Source organism: Schistocerca americana, chromosome 2, assembly GCF_021461395.2.
Source record: "Schistocerca americana isolate TAMUIC-IGC-003095 chromosome 2, iqSchAmer2.1, whole genome shotgun sequence".
Taxonomy (NCBI): Eukaryota; Metazoa; Arthropoda; class Insecta; order Orthoptera; family Acrididae; genus Schistocerca; species Schistocerca americana.
Genome location: NC_060120.1, coordinates 653688635 through 653711998, shown reverse-complemented (window position 1 = coordinate 653711998; position 23364 = coordinate 653688635). Strand labels below are relative to the sequence as shown.

General features: G+C 38.5%; 1 protein-coding gene across 4 annotated transcripts in view; it reads left to right on the top strand.

Moving 5' to 3' along the window:
- The window catches only part of LOC124595425 (zinc finger protein 391-like), a 55750-nt gene extending 34277 nt beyond the window's left edge, over positions 1-21473 (top strand). For 2 of the 4 annotated variants that reach the window (XM_047134163.1, XM_047134161.1), the window contains 4 exons: positions 292-398; positions 10885-11457; positions 11572-11655; positions 19867-21472. In XM_047134163.1, coding sequence (XP_046990119.1) covers positions 292-398; positions 10885-11457; positions 11572-11655; positions 19867-20239 — 1137 coding nt within the window. In that variant the 3' untranslated portion in view covers positions 20240-21472. Of the gene's footprint in view, positions 1-291; positions 399-10884; positions 11458-11571; positions 11656-19866 lie in introns of all 4 variants that reach the window. The other 2 variants (XM_047134162.1, XM_047134164.1) reach the window with 2 other exon arrangements.
- Positions 21474-23364: the final 1891 nt, after the last annotated feature.

Genomic DNA, 23364 nt, shown 5'->3' with positions numbered 1-23364 from the left:
GCTATGGCGCTGACAGTATTTGACTCATTGCTTAGTCCTAAGCAAGGCACCATTCAACAAACCCAGACCAGCATTCATTCAAGACAATTTGTTCACTTCGTTGGAAGCAGACGGAAAATTCTTTTTTTTTTTTTTTTTTAAATGTATGCTGTTGCTTCAGTAAGAAAATTCTTGATAGATACTGTTTGGAATTTATTTGCAGAATGTTGAAAACTCTTTGTATGTACAATGCCTGTGCATTTACAAAAACTTTTATCTTATGTTTATGTACTTTGTATTTTGTTATTTCAGGAAGCAGTACAACCGCAGCAGCAGGATCAGTTGCAGCCATTATGCCATAAGCAAAACCAAACTGATACTGAGCAGAAGGAAAGCAGCTTTACTCATTCTAGAGAAAGGTAAATTTCTAACATAGTGTTTTTGTGAAACTTGAAAAAACGAGGGATAAAGCAGATTTTTAGCATTTCTATTTGATACACTTTTACCGCTATGGTGTTGGAAAACATAATATACAGCATTAGCCAATGAACTGAATCTTCAGCTGTGCCACAATAAGCATCTTATAATGTATATGATGTTGGTCATTAATTTCAGAATTAGGTACCCATTAATCATATCCAAGTGGGCCACTTCGTCACTATTAATATGATTTTTGCCATCTTTTGTCTTGAATGTTCTGGAATGATCTCAAAAATACTATATCAAATGTGTGATTGTGTTACACTTCTGTTTGGTTTTTCTCAGGCAAACAGTTGTTATCTACTAGTACAATCTTCTTGTAAAAATAACAGCTTACTAACCGTATTTCATGTGACCTCTCCTTCGTTGGTTTAAAAGGATTACCAAACAACAGATATCAAGTTAGGAATTGGTAACAGCCTCTACCCCTAACTAAATAGTGTATCTGTATTTCAGTGACCACTACCAAACACTTGATTCTCTTGCTTTAAGTTGAAGGAAGGTCTGATGAATCACATTTTTAGTTCATATTTGGGACACGAATATATTTTTCTTAAGTAGCTTTTTAGCTCAGTTACTCTGAAGTTGTGTACAGTAAGTAATATATAATCAAAAGCACATCATTTGCTACAAACTTCATTACACCTTAGTATGAACTTATTAATGTGTGTGTGTGTGTGTGTGTGTGTGTGTGTGACTTTTCACCATTGACTGTAGAAATTATTTATTTCACAGTTGCAATTTTGGCCTTTGGGCCATTTTCAAATTGTACTTCATAAGATTTTGCTTTAGAGTATCAGACTTAAAATCCTCCGACATATACTGAAGCAAAAATCTTTTGCAGTTCGGAGAAAATGGCCCAAAGACTGAAATTGCAATTGTGAAATAAATAATGTCTACAGTCAACAGCAAGTATGGTGTCCTATGGTGTCCTTTAAAAAAAAATGCAACATGACTGTGAACCCCTACCATGAGAAGTTTTACTGTTTTCATTTGTATGTCACATATAAATTCAACATGCTCTTTTGATTTTATGGCAGCACCCAGAAAGAAGATCAAATTGTCGTTGTTCAGTAGTTTCTTCAATTAATGATGAAGAATGAATGTGGTAACACAGGGAAATACATATAGACCTCATTTAAAAAAATCTGTAAGTGTATTTTGTATCTTATTTTCCACGTAACATACTGATGAAATAGTCACTTCAGATGACTGGTTGATAGGAAGACTTGTTGGAAAGTAGCTCTGGATGGTACGAAGTTCTTGCACAGTTACAGAAAAGCATAATACATTAAAGTGTCACAGCAAACAAAATTTGTGATTGAGTTGAGGATTTCTTGGTAGGGAGGACACAGCATGTTATCTTGAGTGGAAAGTCAGAAATGCCCCACAGAGTGCGTGGGGATGCTTTGCCATTGATGTTCTGTATTAATGATCTGTCAGATTATGTCAATAGCAACCTCAGACTTGTTGCAGATGATGCAGTTGACTATAATGAAGTACTATCTGCGAAAAATGACCCCAGTATACAGTCAGTTCTTAATAAGATTTAAAGTCTAAATATAGACAGCTTGTTTTGAGGGTTCAGAAATATTAAATTGTGCTCTTTACAAAATGCAGAAAAGTAGTATACTTTATTTTACATTAAAAACAAAGATGAGGTGACTTACCGAACAAAAGCGCTGGCAGGTCGATAGACACACAAACAAACACAAACATACACACAAAATTCAAGCTTTCGCAACAAACTGTTGCCTCATCAGGAAAGAGGGAAGGAGAGGGGAAGACGAAAGGAAGTGGGTTTTAAGGGAGAGGGTAAGGAGTCATTCCAATCCCGGGAGCGGAAAGACTTACCTTAGGGGGAAAAAAGGACAGGTATACACTCGCACACACGCACATATCCATCCACACATACAGACACCAAACAGATATTAGGTGACCCCATGTTTACCTACCTGAAATTTGTTATTATGAAAGGAAAGATTGCTGCTGACCATGTAGCAGAGACATTGAGTCGCAGACAGGCACAACAAAAAAACTACTAAACGCATAAGCTTTCAGCCAGAAGGCTTTCTTCCGAAACACACACACACACACACACACACACACACACACACACACACACACACACACAAATGCAGCTCACACACACATGACCACTGCCTTGGGCTGCCAGAGCCAGATTGCGAGCAGTTGTGTATGGTGGGGGAAGCAATGTGGGTTGTGGGGGTAGATGGGGTGATGGGGTGGGAGGGGGAGCGGGAGCGGGGTACTGGTGGTGGACAGTGTAGTGTTGTTGTGGGAGCTGACAGGGAAAAGGTGGAGAGAGTGTAGGGCAGCTAGTTGCAGTCGGGGTGTTAGATGGGAATGTGGAGAAAGTAAAAAGACCTACCCTCCTATATAAAAGATACCAACCATTTCCTCCACAGATTCTCCACAGCTCCTGTTCCTTCACCATATGGTGTGCTGCTTGTCACTATCGATGCCACCTCCCTTTACCCTAAGGCCCGTTTCACATTGGGACACTGGTGACTGTTGCCAGTGATGGTCACCAGTGACTGTGGTGAACACTCCTGGATCACTGGTCTCTGACACCATAGGTATTGCCAACTGATTAGTTAGTGAAATGGACTCGTACACGGGTAGCAACTAAATTTTGCTAGTTTTGTGGTCCAAAAAATAAGGTACTAAATTTGAACAAAGAACATACAACCTACCAATTTTGTTTCTCACATTGCTCTTCTCATTGCAATCAGACACAAACTTTGTTATAATTTCTTGCCACGCATTCGCTTTCATCACTTTGTTGCTATAATCATTGCTTTTCACATCCCAAATAGCAGGACGACTTTCTACTTCACTTATAAAATCTCTCATGTTAATCAAATCTAAACTCATGGCTAGAGTGTGTACTACAGTATAATGTACAATGAGTGTTTCGCGTCACTGTCTCAGAAATGACTGCCTGTCGGTTGGCAAATCTGCAGCGCTGTCTCTGTGATCTGTGTTCTAGTGTGAACACTCCAATTCAAACTAATGCATGTCCAATGGTGACTGCTGTGAGCACAGTGACCTCCTCTGTCACATGTGGTGAGGATGAGTCACTGCTGGGTCACAGTGGCTCGGTGAGGCAGTGTAGTGTCCCAGTGTGAATGCTCCAGTTCAAATGAATGTATCTCTGTCGGTGAGAGTCGCTGGTGAACATCACCAGTGTCCCAGTGTAAAACGGGCCTAACATCCCTAATGCCCTTGGCCTAGACGCTATGGAACAATACCTTTCCCAACACCTTAGGGATTCCAAATCTACAACCCCCTTCCTAGTCACCGAGCGGGGTGGTGCAGTGGTAGCACACTGGACTTGCATTCGGGAGGACGACGGTTCAATCCCGCGTCTGCCCATTCTGATTTAGGTTTTCCGTGATTTCCCTAAATCACTCCCGGCAAATGCTGGGATGGTTCCTTTGAAAGGGCACGGCCGACTTCCTTCCCCATCCTTTCCTAATCCGATGAGACCGATGACCTCGCTGTTTGGTCTCTTCCCCCAAACAACCCAACCCCCAACCCTTCCTAGTCACCATGACCAACTACATCCTCACCCACATATTACTTCTCCTTTGAAGGCGTCACCGACAAACAAATCTGGGGTATGGCAATAGGCATCTGCAAGGCATCATCCTAGGCCAACCTGTTCATGGGCTTCTAGAGAAATCATTCCTAACTACCCAGAATCCCAAACCCCCAACCTGGTACAGACTCATTGATGACATCTTCTTGATGTGGATTGAGGGTGAGGACACCCTATCCACATTCCTCCAGATCCTCAACACCTTCTTCCCCATTTTCTTCACCCCGTCCTCCTCAACCCAGCAAGCCTCTTTTTCGATGTTGATCTCCACCTCAAAGATGGCTACATATCAAACGTACCAACCACTAGCAATACCTTCACTTCGACAGTTGCCAACCACCAGGGAGCCCCTTCCATTCAGCCTATCCATCTGTGGCCCTCACATCTGCATTAATGAGCAGTCCCTCTCAAAATGTACCAGGGGTCTCACTGAAACCTTCACAGACCGTAACTACCCTCCTAGCCCTGTACAGAAACAGATCTCCTGTCCTTACCTCACCACCTATAAAGTCCCATTGTCCAGCAACAGAGGAACATTCACTCATGATTCAGTACCACCCAGGACTGGAGCAGCTGAATCACATTCTCCACCAGGGTTTCGACTAGCTCGCATTGTGCCCTGAAGAATGTCTAGCCCACTATCCTCCCCACTCCTCCCACAGTGGTATTCCATTGCCCATTGAATGTACACAATATCCTAATCCATCCCTACAAAACCTTCCCCTCAACCCCTTGCCTCTTGCCTCTTGGCTCATATTCCTGTAATAGACCTAGATAAAAGACCGGCCCCGTACCTCCTGCCACCACTGCTTTCTGCAGTCTGGTCACAAGCGTCACATGTCTCATAAAAGCAGGGCTACCTGTGAAACAAGTCGTGTGATCTACAAACTATGCTGCAACCACTGTGCTTTGTACTATGTGGGCATGACAACCAACAAATAGTCTGTTTGCACGATTGGCCATCAACAAACTGTGGCCATAATACAGCTGGATCACCCAGTTGGTGAGCACACTGCCCAACACAAGTCTTCATTTTAATGAATGCTTCGCAGTCTGTGCCATCCGGATCCTGAATTTCGCAGTTGGAAACTCTCCCTGCAATATATCCTTTCTTCCCAGAACCCTCCCGGCATCAGCCTTCCCTAGTCGTCGTCCACTCCATGTCTCCACTCTGCAGCATTCTATTCCATGAGCACACCCCAGTCTTTCTACTACACTCCATTTCTGCCTCCCCCTTCTCTTCCGTCTAACCTCCTGATTGCACCTAACTTCTCTACCTTCTCTCCACTTTGTCTCTGTATGCTCCCACAAACAGTACTTCTCCGTCCACCACCTATACTGTGCTCTACCTCTCCGCTCCCTGCCCCAGCTACCGCCAGCCACCACCCAGATTGTTTCTGCCACCACGTGGAGTTTTTCAGTCTGGCCAAGGCAGCCAGAGGCAGTGCTCATATGTGTGTGAGCTGTGTTTGCGTCAATGTGTGTGTGTGTGTGTGTGTGTGTGTGTGTGTGTGTGTGTGTGTGTTTGTCTATTTTGAAAGAAGGCCTTCTGGCCAAAATCTTACATGTTAGTATCTTTTTAGTGTGCCTGTCTACGACTCAACATCTCTGCTATATGGTGAGTATCAATCTTTCCTTTTCATAATATTGTCATTATTCCGCCCTAGATTTTCCATTGTTTGATTTTAACTGAAATTTAATTTGGCTGTCGAACTTCCGAAGCAGCCACTAAACATAGTGGCTGCATCCACTACTGGAACAGGAATTGTGGTTAAACTCACCTTGAGAAATTCCTTCTCAAATTAATGCTTTTATTTCCTATACACTGTCACCATGTTCTGGAGGAGAATTAATAAAGTACAAGAACAAGAATGAAACTGAGAAGATATTTATTCACTTTTTTCAGTAGTTTTAGGGCTTTCAACAGTTCAGTTACAGTTAATATGTATCATTTAAATAAACAAAATATGCTCTTGAAACTTTAAGAGAACATCTTTACGCAGATGAATTTTACTCAAGTGATCTAGTAAAGTGACCCCCTCAAAAGCATTTAAGGCTATATTGTAGATGCTGGTATATTTATCATTGTTACATTAGAACATAAGAAGTAAGAAAATTGAAATGGATATTTGAAATGAAACAGAAACACTCTGTAGGTATAAATGACAATATATTGAACAAAGTTCACTTGATCACAGAACAGGTTGGAGTAGCCTGGCTCTCCTTTACATTAATGACAGTAAGAAAGGTCACAGCTTGCTATATTAATTGTAGTTCAGTTGATGATGTCATGTCAGAACAGTTGTGCAAATTTTTCACGCCCCTGGTTAAAACAATATGAGAATGGTGTCATCTAGCCTACACTTATTCAGGACACTTGAAACAAAGTTGTGCAACCACTGCAAACCCATAATTGAGCTTGGTAATTCTTGTAACCATGCCCAGTAATTACCACAGATGACTTTTTATACAGAAATGTTAATAAATGTGTTCCTCCAATATTTTGTGCAGGTGTTAGCCTAAAGAGTAAAATTTTGCTACGTGCAACAAAGAAACATGACTGTTCATGTCACTGGTGTCTGGCTACTTCTACCCTGCTCAGTCTGCCTGCGGTAAAGTTTTTTCCTTTTATAAGGCATTTCCAAAATTGAATGCAACAAGGCCACCTGTTATCCCTGTCTCACCACTTACATCACATTTTTCTCTTTTAGAAAAAAGCATTCTCCAGGTGGAAACAACAAGGGTAAAATCCTAGTGACTTTCTTCTGTCTGATGCATGTTTTGCTATTTTTTGCAATAATAGATAATATTAAGTTAAGTATGGCCTCAGACCTTACATAAAAGATTTGTTTTATCTTCTTAAAAGTGGAACAATAATTTAATTTTGTATTTATCATTTACATTAAAATTTTACCACTTTACTAAATAAGAATGTCAGATACAACAACACACTATATACGTGGATGATAACACTGTTCAGTAGATTAAAACTGAAGAAACTGCAAAAAGGTGGGAATTTAAGGAGATGGGACCTGGCTAAACTGAAAGAACCAGAGGTTGTGCAGAGTTTCAGGGAGAGCATAAGGGAACAATTGACAGTAATGGGGGAAAGAAATACAGTAGAAGAAGAATGGGTAGCTTTGAGGGATGTAATAGTGAAGGCAGCAGAGGATCAAATAGGTAAAAAGACGAGGGCTAGTAGAAACCCTTGGGTAACAGAAGAAATATTGAATTTAATTGATGAAAGGAGAAAATATAAAAATGCAGTAAATGAAGCAGGCAAAAAGGAATACAAACGTCTAAGAAATGAGATCAACAGGAAGTGCAAAATGGCTAAGCAGGGATGGCTAGAGAACAAATGTAAGGATGTTGAGGCTTATCTCACTAGGGCTAAGATAGATACTGCTTACAGGAAAATTAAAGAGACCTTTGGAGAAAGGAGAACCACTTGCATGAATATCAAGAGCTTTGATGGAAACCCAGTTCTAAGCAAAGAAGGGAAAGCAGAAAGGTGGATGGAGTATATAGAGGGTCTATACAGGGCGACATACTTGAGGACAATATTATGGAAATGGAAGAGGATGTAGATGAAGATGAAATGGGAGATACGATACTGCGTAAAGAGTTTGACAGAGCACTGAAAGACCTGAGTCGAAACAAGGCCCCGGGAGTAGACAACATTCCATTAGAACTACTGACAGCCTTGGGAGAACCAGTCCTGACAAAACTCTACCATTGGTGAGGAAGATGTATGAGACAGGCGAAATACCCTCAGACTTCAAGAAGAATATAATTATTCCAATCCCGAAGAAATCAGGTGTTGACAGATGTGAAAATTACCGAACTATCAATTTAATAAGTCACAGCTGCAAACGCGAATTCTTTACAGACGAATGGAAAAACTGATAGAAGCCAACCTCGGGGAAGATCAGTTTGGATTCCGTAGAAATGTTAGATCACGTGAGGCAATACTGACCCTACGACTTATCTTAGAAGAAAGATTAAGGAAAGGAAAGGAAAACCTATGTTTCGTGCATTTGTAGCTTTTGACAATGTTGATTGGAATACTCTCTTTCAAATTCTAAAGGTGGCAGGGGTAAAATACAGGGAGCAAAAGGCTATTTACAATTTGTACAGAAACCAGAGGGCAGTTATAAGAGTTGAGGGACATGAAAGGGAAGCAGTGGTGAGACAGGGTTGTAGCCTATCCCCGATGTTATTCAATCTGTTTATTGAGCAAGCAATAAAGGAAACAAAAGAAAAGTTCGGAGTAGATATTAAAATCCATGGAGAGGAAATAAAAACTTTGAGGTTCGCCGATGACATTGTAATTCTGTCAGAGACAGCCAAGGACTTGGAAGAGCAGCTTAACGGAATGGACAGTGTCTTGAAAGGAGGGTACAAGATGAACATCAACAAAAGCAAAACGAGGATAATGGAATGTAGTCGAATTAAGTCAGGTGATGCTAAGGGAATTAGATTAGGAAATGAGAGGCTTAAAGTAGTAAAGGAGTTTTGCTATTTGGGGAGCAAAATAACTGACGATGGTCGAAGTAGAGAGGATATAAAAATGTAGACTGGCAATGGCAAGGAAAGCGTTTCTGAAGAAGAAGAAAAATTTGTTAACATCAAGTATAGATTTAAATGACAGGAAGTCGTTTCTGAAAGTATTTGTATGGAGTGTAGCCATGTATGGAAGTGAAACCAGGATGATAAATAGCTTAGACAAGAAGAGATAGCTTTCGAAATGTGGTGCTACAGAAGAATGCTGAAGATTAGATGGGTAGATCACATAACTAATGAGGAGGTATTGAATAGAATTGGGGAGAAGAGGAGCATGTGGCACAACTTGACTAGAAGAAGGGATCGGTTGGTAGGACATGTTCTGAGACATCGAGGGATCACCAATTTAGTATTGGAGGGTAAAAATCGTAGAGGGAGACCAAGAGATGAATACACTAAGCAGATTCAGAAGGATGTAGGCTGCAGTAGGTACTGGGAGATGAAGAAGCTTGCATAGGATAGAGTAGCATGGAGAGCTGCTTCAAACCAGTCTCAGGACTGAAGACTACAACAACAACAATGACACTGTTCAGTTATACATTCAGTAGGCGGAAGTTAATTTTCAGTGTTGGAAACTTGAGTTTGTTAACTGTTCAGTTTAAATGTAATGAATATTAACAGTGGGTTATCTGCTTCTGGGAACATTGTCTTGTGCTGCATATTCGTAGAGTTTGCTAATTTCTAACATGAAGAGGACTTCGTAGGAAAGCAAGAGCTCAAGAGGCTGGGAAACTCAATTGAGATAGAATTGATCTTGAGCTGCAAAAATCATAAGTAAGGGTTATTTGATCAGTGTCAAAGGACACCCTGTGGATGAAAACTACTTTTCTTGTTTTTGAAAAAAAGATATGTAATGTCTTGCAGACTCATCAGTTAACTTAAACCATTTTCTGTATTGGTTATTTGGATGTAGTCATTGTGATTTCTGGCACCTTTTTCAGCAGTAGATAATGAGGAAAAGTTTGTCTTTAATTATAAAAGCAAGGATTGCTTGTTATGCAGCTCATCTTGTGTTGGCTGTCTGCAAATGTTAATAGTACACATGAAACAGCACTTAGACTGGTTGAGAGACACTACTCTATGAGCCTGGTTTTTAGCATGATAGAGTAAATATTGCCTTCCTATCAAATAAACTATGTGGTTTCGCATTTGCTATGTGAATACCAGCAAATTCCACTTACTTGAGCAGACAAAAAATTGCACATTGTAGTTATTTTGAATCTGTTATTAGATATGATATAATTTTCTTGGGAAGTCCAAGAAGTGTATCTCAAATACTGATACTGCAAAAGAAAAATGCCATATACATTTGTACTGCACAGCTAACAAGAGTCTTGTCGCCCATTATTTCAGAGACTAAAAATCCTAGCTGTGGAGAATATAAAATTACTTTTATTTCTTGTTTTATATGTGTGGTTATAATGATCTCAAATAATTTGTGTCTGCCATGTAGGAAGATTATAATTTCTCAAATGCGTATGGAGGGGACAGTTATGGCATAGACGTTGTATTTTAGTGCCTTTAACAAGAAGATAATTATGTAGTGATCTTCCATACACCAGTTGAAATTATATGCTCGGATTCCACAGTATATGGGGATGACAATATAAAGTTAATGAAATAAAAAGACACGCTAACTAAACAAATCAGTAATCAATAAACAGCATGAAAAGGCAACAACCTGATTGATGCATCAAATGTAGATGCATATTGCTGTACAGAGGCTACACTTGATTTCAAATTACTGCTTTTTCTCTAGCAATTTTGCCCACACACACAAACATCTCATTCCCCCTCTCCTTCAGTGCCACATTGGTGAGGGTGATATTATTTCATTTTTGTTAAACTGGTAATCATGGTGTGTTACAAAAATAAGAACCCACTGATTACAGCACAGATATGCTGAATTATGGTTGTGCAATGAATCTGACAAGCATCTATGTTTTGCAAAAACAGGCAGGCTTTTTGCAATAATTGAGGTCTAATTAATCTTCATATACTCTGAGCTTTTGCAGATGTTGTTCTTATTGACAGCTTTCATGACCTGAATTATATTTCCTCCTGTTCTATATGACATTAAATAATCAATACTGTTTTTTAACTATTGAGAATATTAATGAGATTGAATTTTTTTCAAATTTAAAGTGTGTAAAACTAAGGATTAAGGGTGCTCTAATAATTGTGTAAATTTAAAAATATTTAATTTGAATTTATATTGTTTCATCTCAATTGCCCAGCAGGTCAGTGTCTAACTCAGGAAGAGAAGGTAGCAGTGACCGAACACAGAAGTTTCCATACAATGCTCAAGACATGAGAAGTATAATGAGTGAACCATATACATATTTCTACTCTGGAACACCAACTATGGTTCCGCCATACATGCAGTATAAGGAGGAATATGATAGGATAATAGAGAGGACGTTATCTAGTGGAATTTTTTCTCAGTCTCATGGTGCAGTGAGTAAGGAACCTTTCAATAATCCAAGTGTAGTGAATAAAGTGACACCTGCAAAACTGAGTTCAGATGCTCGTGCATTGGCAGCCAAAAGGATTCACCCTTGCAATGTGTGTGGGAAGTCCTTCACAAAAGTGTACAGCTTGACTACCCATCAGAGAATCCACACTGGTGAGAGGCCATACTCTTGTCCAGAGTGTGGCAAGGCCTTCACAGAAGGGAGCAAACTGACTAAACACAGGCGCATCCATTCTGGAGACTGGCCTTATACTTGCCCACAGTGTGGCAAAGGATTCTCAGATTCCTACAACCTCGCTCGTCACCATCGCAGTCACACAGGAGAGCGGCCTTACAGGTGAGTTGTAGTGTTAAGTTTTTTTTTGAGAGTGTGTGTGTGTGTTGCATTAGTTTGAGTGGGTTCTTGAGGGAGGACAGCTAGCTGACTGAGCACTGGTGAATGGCCCTACAGCTGCCCGCAGTGCGGCAAGGGCTTCTCCGACTCGTGCAACCTCGTCCGGCACCATCGCGGTCATACGGGTGAGCGCCCTTTCAGGTGAGTTAAAATTTTCATAAATTCCCCAGGGAGGTAAATTTAGTGTGATATCTTTCAGAAAACTATTTGTCATTAGCTTCAGAGTGACCTTCGGGTGTGTGCATGTATGAAGTACACAGTACAACCTCGTTTATCCGGGACCAGAAGTGATATGATAAATCAAATTGGAGAATATTTTGAAAAAAGGAGAATCTTGTACAGTAATAAAATTACTTGCAACATATTGAGATATAACAACAGTATCCCCTTCTTTTCTTACTGAGGCTTGACGTAATGTCCTTTGTTTCAAACAAGTATAGTATGACATTTTTCAGCAGCATGATAATAGAATTGTTTGTTAGTTCAGTTATAGTGGTATCAAACTGACACTCCACCATGATAAGAGTGAGCAGATGCATAGTATTTGCATGTCATCTGCTCCTGTTGTGTTGTCATTACTTCCTCCCTGTCCTCGGTTTCCCAATTGTCTGCCTCAACATTTGAACATCCTGTTATTTTTGAAAACATTGGTGAAATGATCTCATCAGCCATGATGTAAAAGTTGTTGCTTGCCAGTTGTGCTAGGGACACACAACAAGGAATAGTTTTCTCCATGCAGAGATGTTTTGGGTGGTGGTTGAGACAGTTCCAGGTGGCAGCCATAAATGAAAATTCAGACAAATAACTGACTCTAATATTGATAAACTATGCACTACCACATTTAAAAGCTGTTAGGTAAGAAAAATGTAAGTTGCATTGAAAAATGTTCATCAGAGATTAATTGACATCATAATAAATGAGGGTCAGATGAACTAGCTTGTACTGTACTGTTCAAGTATTCTTTGTCAGCACAAAATTATTACATTCTTCATATCTTTGTAGGTATTTTTATGTTGTTTCTCGGTCAGGATATTCTTTATATTGTTTGTAATTTGTAAAACAGTTTTGAGTTTCATAACTGAATCCTTTTGTCTGATTTCCAAGACATTGGGATGGTGGTATTACTTCAGACACTGATGTATCTTCAGAAAGTAAAGTTAAAATTATTTAAAAAATTAACTTCATCTAAACACATTACGATTCACATAACACTTGCAGTGTTTGCTGATTGTTATGCTAATCAATTGTTTTTCAGTGGTCACGAAAGTTATGGGAACAGTTTTCAGTTATACTAGGTATTAATCTTTAATCTTCCCACTATTTGCTTCAGATGCAGTACTTGCAAATGTTTTGATAAGATTTAAAATGTGTAGCAAGGAGGAGCAAAGAAAGGAAATCAGTGTGTTCATATAATGGATACCTAAGCAGGATTGTAGGCTATCTGATACTTAGTTCTACTGTTAACAACCAATTTGTCATTTTGGATGAATGTTGGTTTGGTTTTATGGGATATCCTCTCTCTTATGCTTCTCTTTTGGTTACCTTTGTCCCTATATTATATTTGTTGCCACATCATATTCTACAGTTCATTTATTACACTCATAAAATGTAATCACACATAACAATTCTGTAATGTCTGATTTTGCGGTAATTCCATCAACATTACGAACTGTAATGCACATTGGGTAAATTACAAGATTATAGCACAACCTTTCAGCTTTTACCCAAGACACCATCAAGATGGCAGGGAGTCCTGTTTTAAGCTTATACAATATGGCAATTATAACATTGCCCATTACACAAGGGAGCAGTCATAAATACAATGAAAAATATTTAATTACAGAAATGGCTTGTGACCAATGGGACAACTGCGGAAATTATGGGGTTTGGGGCAGGAACAAACTAAATATATTACAATCCCAATAATGAAGATGTGTCAAAACAAATACTAATGCAAAAATTAAGCAAACAAAATCCTCAGAAATCAAGAAAACCACAATAAAAAAGTCTAGTAAAAAAACTTGACAGAAATTTCACTCAACGAAGGCCATGATACATTGAGCCTACACAAAGCTGGGCAGAGGGGCATAGCTTCAAAATCAGTGCTAGCACAAATACTGCTTCATCAGTACTGTCTTCCGAATGGCCAGCCCTAATTTTTCAAACCAGTAACCTCTCTGGATAGAAAACTATACATTGTCCCTGCCCATGTCTTGGCCCCTTGTCCTAGATGCAGCAGCTTTTGGTCAGTCTCACATCTTCTCCACAAACATAACACCTCACATAATCACCACTTAAACGAAACAACTGTAGGAATTTAATTGTGATCAACTTGCATTTCTCCATTGCAGCATTCAGGGTCCTACTCATGAACTTCATTGTCGTATCCATAGTTACTGAAAAATGAAACATAAAATTAAATTGCCAACTGTAAAGAACACACCACACTAATATTGGGTTGGTGAATAAGTTTGTATTGTTTTTCCATAAGTTTAATAGAAGCAACAGATAAACCTAACAGAGACTTTGGTCACAGATGGATAATGTATTCCTCTTCATTATTTATGAAAGTCTGCCACCACTGAGGTAACTTTTCGATTCCACAGCTGTAGAAATCACAATGTTTTGTGGCGAAGTACTGGTTGAGACATGTTTGGAGCCCATTTTTAAAGGAAGTTCCTTGAAGGTTGAGCCCATTTACATGTGGAAAGGAAGTTCCTTCAAGATTGTTCAATAGTGTCTTGAAAATCAGAGGGCACAAGATCAGATGAATATGGTGAGTGCGCTATGACTCCCCAAACACGGCTCCTGTATAGTGTTTTTTGTCAGTCTCGCAAAAAATGTGCAAGCTTTGTCATGGAGTAGCATCATTTCACGCAGTCTTCCTTGTCATTGTTCTTGAACTGCATCTGCAAGACACCTCAGTTGTTGGCAGTAAATGTCAGCAGTGATGGTTACAACTCAGGGAAGCAATTTGTATTACATCACACCATTGCTGTTCCATCAGATGCGTATCATTATCTTTTGTGAATGTGTGCAGGTCTTTGTATGGGGGGTTGCTGCTTTGATTGGGCTCAACCATAGCTATCTCTGCCTTATGTTAGCATAAAGGCACCATTTCTCGTCACCAGTAACTATACAGGATAATGATAGTGTCATTCACAAACCAGTTTATGACAAGCAAGCAGAGATGCACGTATGTGCACATGCAGAGCAGTATCCATGCACCAGATTTTTAGATCTCCCCAATTGCATGCAAGTGTCGTACAATCGCAGAATGATCACAGTTCATCACATTTGCCAGTTCTCGAATACACTGATGTGGCTCATTGTGGATTAAAGCATTGAAATGATTTTTATCGAACACCGAAGGTCTTCCTGAAAGTGGAGAGTCACAAATGTCAAAACAATCCACTTTAAAACAATAAAACTGTTTTCTTTCCGTGATTTGTTCAGTGGCATTATTTCCATATGTGGCTCATATGTTTCTGGCTGCCTCCGCTGCTGTTGCCTGTCTATTGAGCTCAGGCAGAAGAATATGCCGGAAATGTTCAGATTTCTCCAGTTCACACTCTATTTTGTAGCATCCGCAGTTCCACTCACTACCTCCAAATGATAGTATCTAAACTCGCATAGCAACAATGAATTACAAATAAAAAATGACAATTGATAAATAGACCCATAGCAACCAGAATACCAGTATACAAAACAAAAGTGCTGCAAACCACCAACCTGTACTTCTGAATCTGAAAACTAGTCTATTACTCATAACTGCCAGCATCAAAATAACTCATAAAACGGACACAAACTCTTCCAATAGTATTCTCACAAACGGCATTCAAGAAGTACAGTGAATCACCAACAGCACTCCCGTCAATTTAGAAACATAAATATCATACACTGGAGAGTGCCACTGCGAAGTCCAACGTGCCCTCTGCGAATACAATCCGTTTCAAATACGCCGCGCCACCATGATGTCACACGACATAACAAAGTTATTTTATGGGTCAAATCAGCTGGGTGGTACCGCATTTAGTGAATTCAGCACATAATTTAGCAACTTAAGAAATTCCATACATTAGAAACTATTTGCAGAGGGTGACTTTCGACATGTTCATAGGTGCACAGACGTTTATGTGCATCAATGTGTAGACTTACACAAGCATCAGACCCCATCCTATGCTCATAGAAAAACTAGGCTTTGTAACATCTTGAAAGAAATTGTTTTCCTGCATTGGCTGCTTCTTTATATGCATTTTATTTTGTATACTGTGACATTTCAGCTGTGTAGCCGTTTTAAAAGGAAATGTTTAATAAGATAAACACCATCTTTTTGGTCATATAATTTCAGGGACGAAGTGCAGTTGGCTGGGCTTGAGAGCTGCAACCATGGTATCCGTTTCTGTGAAAACAATAGCACACAGCCAAAAATGGTGTGCAGCGACATCTTGTCACTGCACGGAATTCAGTGCTCCCTCACACTAGTAAATGGCTTGTCTGTGTGCTATTGTTTGTACAGAAACGGATATCACGGCTGCAACTCTGAAGCCCAGCCAGCTGCACACTGCCCATGAAATTATACAACTGTATCCCAAAAGATGTATGTTTAATGGCTTAAAAATTTTGCTTGAAAATGGCTACACTGCCAAAAGTCATAGTATACAAAATAAAATGGATATAAAGAAACAGCCAATGCAGGAAACTAATTTCTTTCAAGATGTTTACCACGGCTGTGATGCTGTCATAACCTAAGAAAAAGAAATTATACCTGTGTGTTTGATTTAGGCTATCCATATACGCGCCTACTCAGAGGGAACTCATGTGTGATGCAAGTCAATAACAGTTTACTTGGAAGTCACTTTCTGTGTGATTCAGTGTAATGCTGCCAGTGTGCTGTTAGAAACCCATAAGTAATCACTTTGTAATAAGTTGGCGACTTGTTTGCTGGTGGTCAGCAATTGCAGTTCCTGTAAAGGAAGTGCGTTAGAATGGAGAAGTGTTTAATAACAAACCTCTCGGACTGCATTCTGCATTGAATCATTTTTCTTCCTGTCTAAATTTCATTAAAATTATTTTATTTGATTAATTTTGTTTTATTATTTTCATGTTATCCATAATTTATTTGGAAATGTATCTCATTATTAGTGCAATTAATGGTAAACATGGCAAATGAGTTGTTGCAGAATTGAAGATCCACAGTCATTCCTCATTAGAGAAAAGATCATTGGGCTTAATGGGTTTCAGTTGGGATCTGTGTAGATTATATGAAAGAACTTACTCCCTTCTGTAGTAAGGACACTGGAGAAATGAAGTGTTCCAGGCACCAGGAGAAAGATGCAGGTCTTTGTCATCTTGTAGAAAGGATATTGAATAGATGTGATAATATAATTCTTTTGTAGAAATATGCTTAATATACTACATATACAAGGTAGTTATAATCAAATTTTCGGTACTTGAACCACTGTAGATGGAAAACTATTTACTATATGGGTACCCAACTTTATAGAAATGATGTTCAGAATGTGTGCTGCAGGGCTTGCATTGTTAGTTGTGTTAGCACAATGACTTGGCCATTAAGCGGTGTTGAGGCTGAAACACAAGCATCAGTGTGCATTACAGCTGCAGAAATCCAAGATGTGTCTGAACAACATATGCAGGGCTTTACTTGTGAACCTGTTTTGTCAAAATAACAGCAATAGTGCTGTTGCTCTTTGAGAGTATCGACACATTAAAGGAATATGGAGAGGTCCTCTATACTTGCTGACTTTGAAGAACATGATTCGGAAATTCGAATTAACTGGTGATTTGGGAATTGTTCCTGGGAGAGGCTGACAGCCAAGTGCAACGCAAATTGTTAAAGCAGTTACTGTTGCCATCTATAGTGCCGGTCCAGGCTGTCGTGCTCATCACATTGAGCAGTGTTTGTAACATAGAACATAAACATCGTGCACAATTAACAAATGTTGCCCTCTCATGTGGAAATTGAAACGTATTCGTTTCGTGGTAGTTTTCTTTTCATTATTTCTTTTCCACATGTCCCTGCAAATATTTCCACAAAGTTTCATTGTCATACAATCACTCATTAGTCATGAGGTCTCTCTCAAATAGTGAAAGTTTAGTTATCAACACCCTGTACTTCATAGACTACAAAATAATATGGGAAGGGGCTATTATTCTCATTGTACATTACTATCCATGGTAATTTGTGTGTTATTCAGTGTTTGGTTACTATAGCATGGAATATTCCTCGTGACAGCATCATAATGTGCCATTAACAAAATAGAGTGGTATGATTTGTAAATGAAGTATGTTAAACCACTGATTATTAATTTTTCAATTCAGACATGTTTACCACTCATTGCATCAATACTGTTCAGAAGATACCATAACTGTTTTTGTGTTCTTCACAGTGATGCATTCAGTTATTTGTTTATATCGTAATTATTTTTTTCTTGTTAGTTTGTAGGCATGAGCTCATATTTTTGCCTGGACCTAAGGAAAAATGGAAACACTTGTGAACTGTTTTGTGTGGAACATTTACTGTACGCATAAATTAAATCAGCATTTCCTTACCTCAGAGTGACTGTCAGTTCCTCTGCTGTAATGTGTACTCTGTATTACACTGGGTTATAAGTGGATACATAAACTGTACTAAATCACTGCAACTGTTTAGGTATTTATAGAAAGTTATGCATTTTGAAACTCTGTTGCAGCTCCTTATCTGCCACAAATAGCCTGCAGCTTACTTTTTCCTGGGCATATGGGTGAACCCAAAATTTTATTAGTGTTTTTTTATGTGCTTTTGATAATAATACAGTATCACATCTTCTTTTGATGTTAAATTTTTACTCAAACAAATAGAGTGTAACAAAAAGAATTAAAGTGTAGTAACAGTCAGCACCTTGAATCCTCCAAGATCATACATGTTGACCGCAGTTTCTGTCACTTCATAGTAGCACCATGTTCAGAACTGTGTTACCAATGAATGTGGAACAAGTGTCAGTGGTTTGAGTCGTCTACCAATTTAATTCTTTTTGAATAGCTTGTTGTGCAGGCAGCCTATCAGTTGGAAGTAAATCATTTCATTACGCATTACACATTTTTATATAAAATCCTTTGAAATGAAATGTTGTGTGGCTAGGGCTTCCCATTGAGCAGACTGGTCACCAGGTGCAAGTGTTTTTAGTTGATGCCACTTGGCGACTTGTGCGTTAATGGGGATGAGATGACGATGATGATGATGATGATGATGATGATGATGATGATGACAACAGCACAACACCCTGTCCCTGAGCAGAAAAAATCCCCAACCCAGCAGGCAATCAAACCCAGGCCCCATAGCATGGCATTCCACCGCACCGACCACTCAGCTATCAAGGCAGACTAAAATCCTTTAATAGTCCAGATCACAATATTTTAACAATCATTGATTATTAGTCTTGGCAGAGCAATAAGCCATTTTCAGATCATTTGGTAAAATGAGTGCAGTGTCTTAATCACAAGATTTGGTGAAGACACATTATATCAGTATCACATATCCTTATGCAAGAAAGTTTTCACAGAAAAAGTTTTGTATATTACAAATCAATGAAACATTATGTAAGCAAAACCTTTCTTATTCAAACATATAAGAATGTCATACACAGTGCACAGTACACTTAATAACAATAAATGTGTTATGTGCAGTGAGCAGACACTACAGATCAGTGAATAGCCTGTTTACTGCTCTGCATTGGGTACATAACACACCTTGTTATTAAGTGGTACAATGTTACTGTACAGTGTGTATGACATTCTGACATGTTTGAGTAAGAAAGGCTTTGCTTTTGATGTGTTTCATGGGTTGTAACATGCAGAACTTTTTTTATAGTTGCTTTCATGTGGAAGCATGTGTTATATTGCTGACAATGTTTTTTTCACCCAATCTTGTGATTAGACATGGCACATCAGTTGTCTTCACACTGACCATGTCAGGAAATAACAGTTTCATACTATGTTATCTACAGTTATCAGTGTCATTAGAGTATTGTTGTGTTGGACATGCCGTTACCTTTTATTTCCATTTTAATTTATTACAAGAGAAAAATTATTTGACTGTAGTTGTTGTGCAGTCCCCCGATTTCTTTTAATCTCAAATTGAAGAACATGTTGACCATATTTTGTTAATTAAGTTAGAATATACTATGTCATTCATGTCTTCATTTGATTTTTGTTCTTCTCCTGATAAGACCTAAAGTGAATTAAGTTAGAATATACTATGTCATTCCTTCATTTGATTTTTGTTCTTCTCCTGATAAGACCTAAAGTTTCAAACTTTATAATTTTTTTTTTTTTTTACGATTTGTCACACAGGTGTGAAGAGTGTGGTAAGGCTTTCTCCCGAACTTCGCAGTTGACAGAGCACCGCCGCATCCATACCGGTGAGAGGCCCTACCAGTGTCAGCAATGTGGAAAGTGCTTCTCACAATCAGGAAAACTTACTAAGCATAAGCGGGCTCACAGCAGTGGAGTAGGAAGTGGAGGCAGTGGTGACAGACCTTCAAGTGCTATCAGTTGTGAGCCTGTGAATGCACTAAGCAAGCCAAAACTGAGCACTTCACAACACCCAGTCCCACCCATCACTGGCGAGAGGTCTTTTCCTTGTCACCAGTGTGGGCTGACATTTGCGCGTCCGGACTTTCTAAGGCATGTTACGTCCTATCATTTGGGTCTTCAGCAGACATAACACAAATTACATGTAATAACAGAGGATTATGCTAACAAGAATTTTAAGTATGAACCAAAGAACTTTGTGCAGTAACAACCTTTATGAATGCAAATGGATGACACTCAAAACAACATACTGAACCAATTCACAAAGATTCAAGTGTACTTTAAGTTCTTGCCATTGTCTCATTGTATAACTGTTATCATAACATACTTTGCTTAATTTGGCCTTAAGCAAATAATTATGTGTGTAATTACTAAAGAAGAAATGTTTATTGTCTGTGTGTACCATTGTGCAGCGGCTCCACTGCATAACAAGTAATTATCTTTACTCAAGATTTCTGAGGTTTCATATGTAAATAACCCCCTTTTACCCCAGTACACTTTGAATTGTTGTGCTCTTTACGTTTACAGTATTAGGTGTTGAAACTTTGTGAAATATTTAAGAAATGTGATGTTAGAGAAGTAATGTGATCTGATTCGTAATGGATTAGAAAAAAAGATCTTAGTTGATGATATTGTGTCTACGAATTCATAGACTTTTTCCCATCATTATACAATATATATTGACACAAGATTAGCAGAGTGCCTTCACTTTTGGAATCTCTGCAGTAGTTACCATGTTGCTTGGTAGATAATTATTGGTAACAACTTGTTATTATGGAATGGACATTTTTTGTGTGTTCCGTCTTTGCAGGCACCCTTTGTTTAATTTTGTGTTACCGCCATTTGTAGTGTCAGTCTACATTATACCATTTTAAACTTGCTATTTATTTGTTTATATTTTAACACAAAAAGTAGAGACCTATCTACAGCCAAACTGCAAACCAAATAATATGTAGAGCTGCATTTGTGTCAATTACTTCACTCCATACTTCAAAACAGGATAGTTGCAGCCATAATGACTTATTACACTTGAATCTTGTGAAATTGGTCATGTCATGGATTTGCCTACAGTGTTTGGAGTGTAAGTTTGTATGGAGTTGTGTGAAATTTGTAATTTTTATAAGCCTCACATTAAAATAATACTGTTGCATGTGTAATGCAGTTTTGTTACTTTTGTATTTTATATCAAATGGTGGGGAAAATGGACAAATCCACCACAAGTCTTGTGTTATTGTTTTTTATTACTGTTTTCTCATTACTTACATGAAGTGTGGTCATTCAGGAATTAATTGAATGATTTGTTCCTTGAGGTGTTAAATGTTGTGAAATTTGTAATTTTTTATGTCTGTAGTTCAGTTTGTAAGTAAAATTGGTTTAAATAACTTTGAAATTGATTTATTTTTGCACCCCTTTCAATGTTTTATAAAATTGTACTATAAAAACTAGACTCCTGTTTTATTACTAATTTATTCTGTTTTGTCATGGTAAGTTTCTAAGTAATAAATGCGTATGTTTCCATACAGCTGATGCTACACTGTACAGTATTGGGTCATATTTGATTTTATTTTGCCTCCAACTACACCCACTCCCCATGCAGTGTGGTTTCTTGATTGTCAAAATGTAACTTCTGCTATTAGTGGTAGGAAACAATTATTTTTTTGAGCAGGTCTCTGTATGACTTAACATACGTGTTTTACTTATAGTGCTCTCAACTTCTGAGTGATCTGATTGCAAAAACTGAGAACAAATTATGGTTTCCTTAATAAAGGTGGGATGTAATGCATACTGTGTTGTATTTACAATAAAATTAAATGTGAAGTTTCCCGAGTTGATGTAAATGTTTATCACAGTAATCTTCATGTTATCTGAAGAGAAGACAGGCTTTATTTTTATAATGTCTTAGATATGTTCCAAAAGTATATTGTAAGGAGTATCCCATGACAGGTTAATTTAACCATTAATGGAAAAAAACCCGAAATGACTGTAAAAACTGAGCCATTTCGGTTTTGAGGTGCTTCTGTCAAAGATGGTGCCAGAGATTGTTTAGCGGGTGGGGTGATTATCCAGTAGCTATCTAGAGTATGAGCTTTTAAGAACCAGATCATGAAAAAAGCTGTGCAAAGAACAATAGGAAAAGGTAGAAAACATGAAACAAATAGTGAGAAAATGAAATTGTGGGAAAACTGATGGATGGATGCATCATCAGTTATGGGAAATAATTGATGCGATTGGTTTCAGGTGAGTTAGGAGTGGATTGGAGGAAGAACGATTGAAATAGGTATTGAGTATGTAGGGAGAGGAGTAGATTAGATTAGAACAGGCTGTGTGGTAAATATGGAAACTAATAAAATTGAAATGACAGTTGATGAAGTTCACTGTTCTTTTGTAGGAGAATTTTTGCTTATTGTCAACATAATCATCCTATTAAATTAAATGAACATAAACAGAACTCTCTATTGTGGGTAAATGTACACTTAGAAATACATTGCTGTATAGTTTATTGGTGGTGCCTCAGAAATTATATTTTTAGCTGTGTTGACTATAGAATGTTTCAGGACAAAACTAGCTTGTGGTTATGTTGTGACAATTCATCTTCCAGATCGGTGTTGGTGAAATTTAAATACTGGCCGGAGTGGCCAAGCGGTTCTAGGCGCTACAGTCTGGAACCGCGCGACCACTACGGTCGCAGGTTCGAATCCTGCCTCGGGCATGGATGTGTGTGATGTCCTTAGGTTAGTTAGGTTTAATAAGTTCTAGGTGACTGATGACCTCAGAAGTTAAGTCGCATAGTGCTCAGAGCCATTTGAACTATTTGTAGTGGAGTTTCAGTAGAAGGTACTTGATAGAACAAATTTTCATCTTTATTGTTTGGCCAATAATAGGAGGAGGGGTGGAAAGTGTTTGATCTTTAATTCTGCAGAAACCATCATTTTACAGCTGGAGAATTTCTTTACTTTTAGTTACTAAAAGCAACTTCGTACCAGGAGCACAATTGGTTATTATGGGGGACATTTATTGTCAGCATTACAAGATAATAGTTTGAATAGTAATACTAATACTGCTGCTTGCAGTGTGGTTTCAGTTGCCTGAGACTGCAGTTGTGAGTATGAGTTGCATTTGTGTGTGTGTGTTTGTGTGTGTGTGTGTGTGTATGTGTGTGTGTGTGTGTGTGTGTGTGGGCGCGCGCACATGTGTGTGTCTATTGTTGACAAAGGCCATTGGCCGAAAGCTTTAAGTGTGAAGATCTTTTTGTTGTGC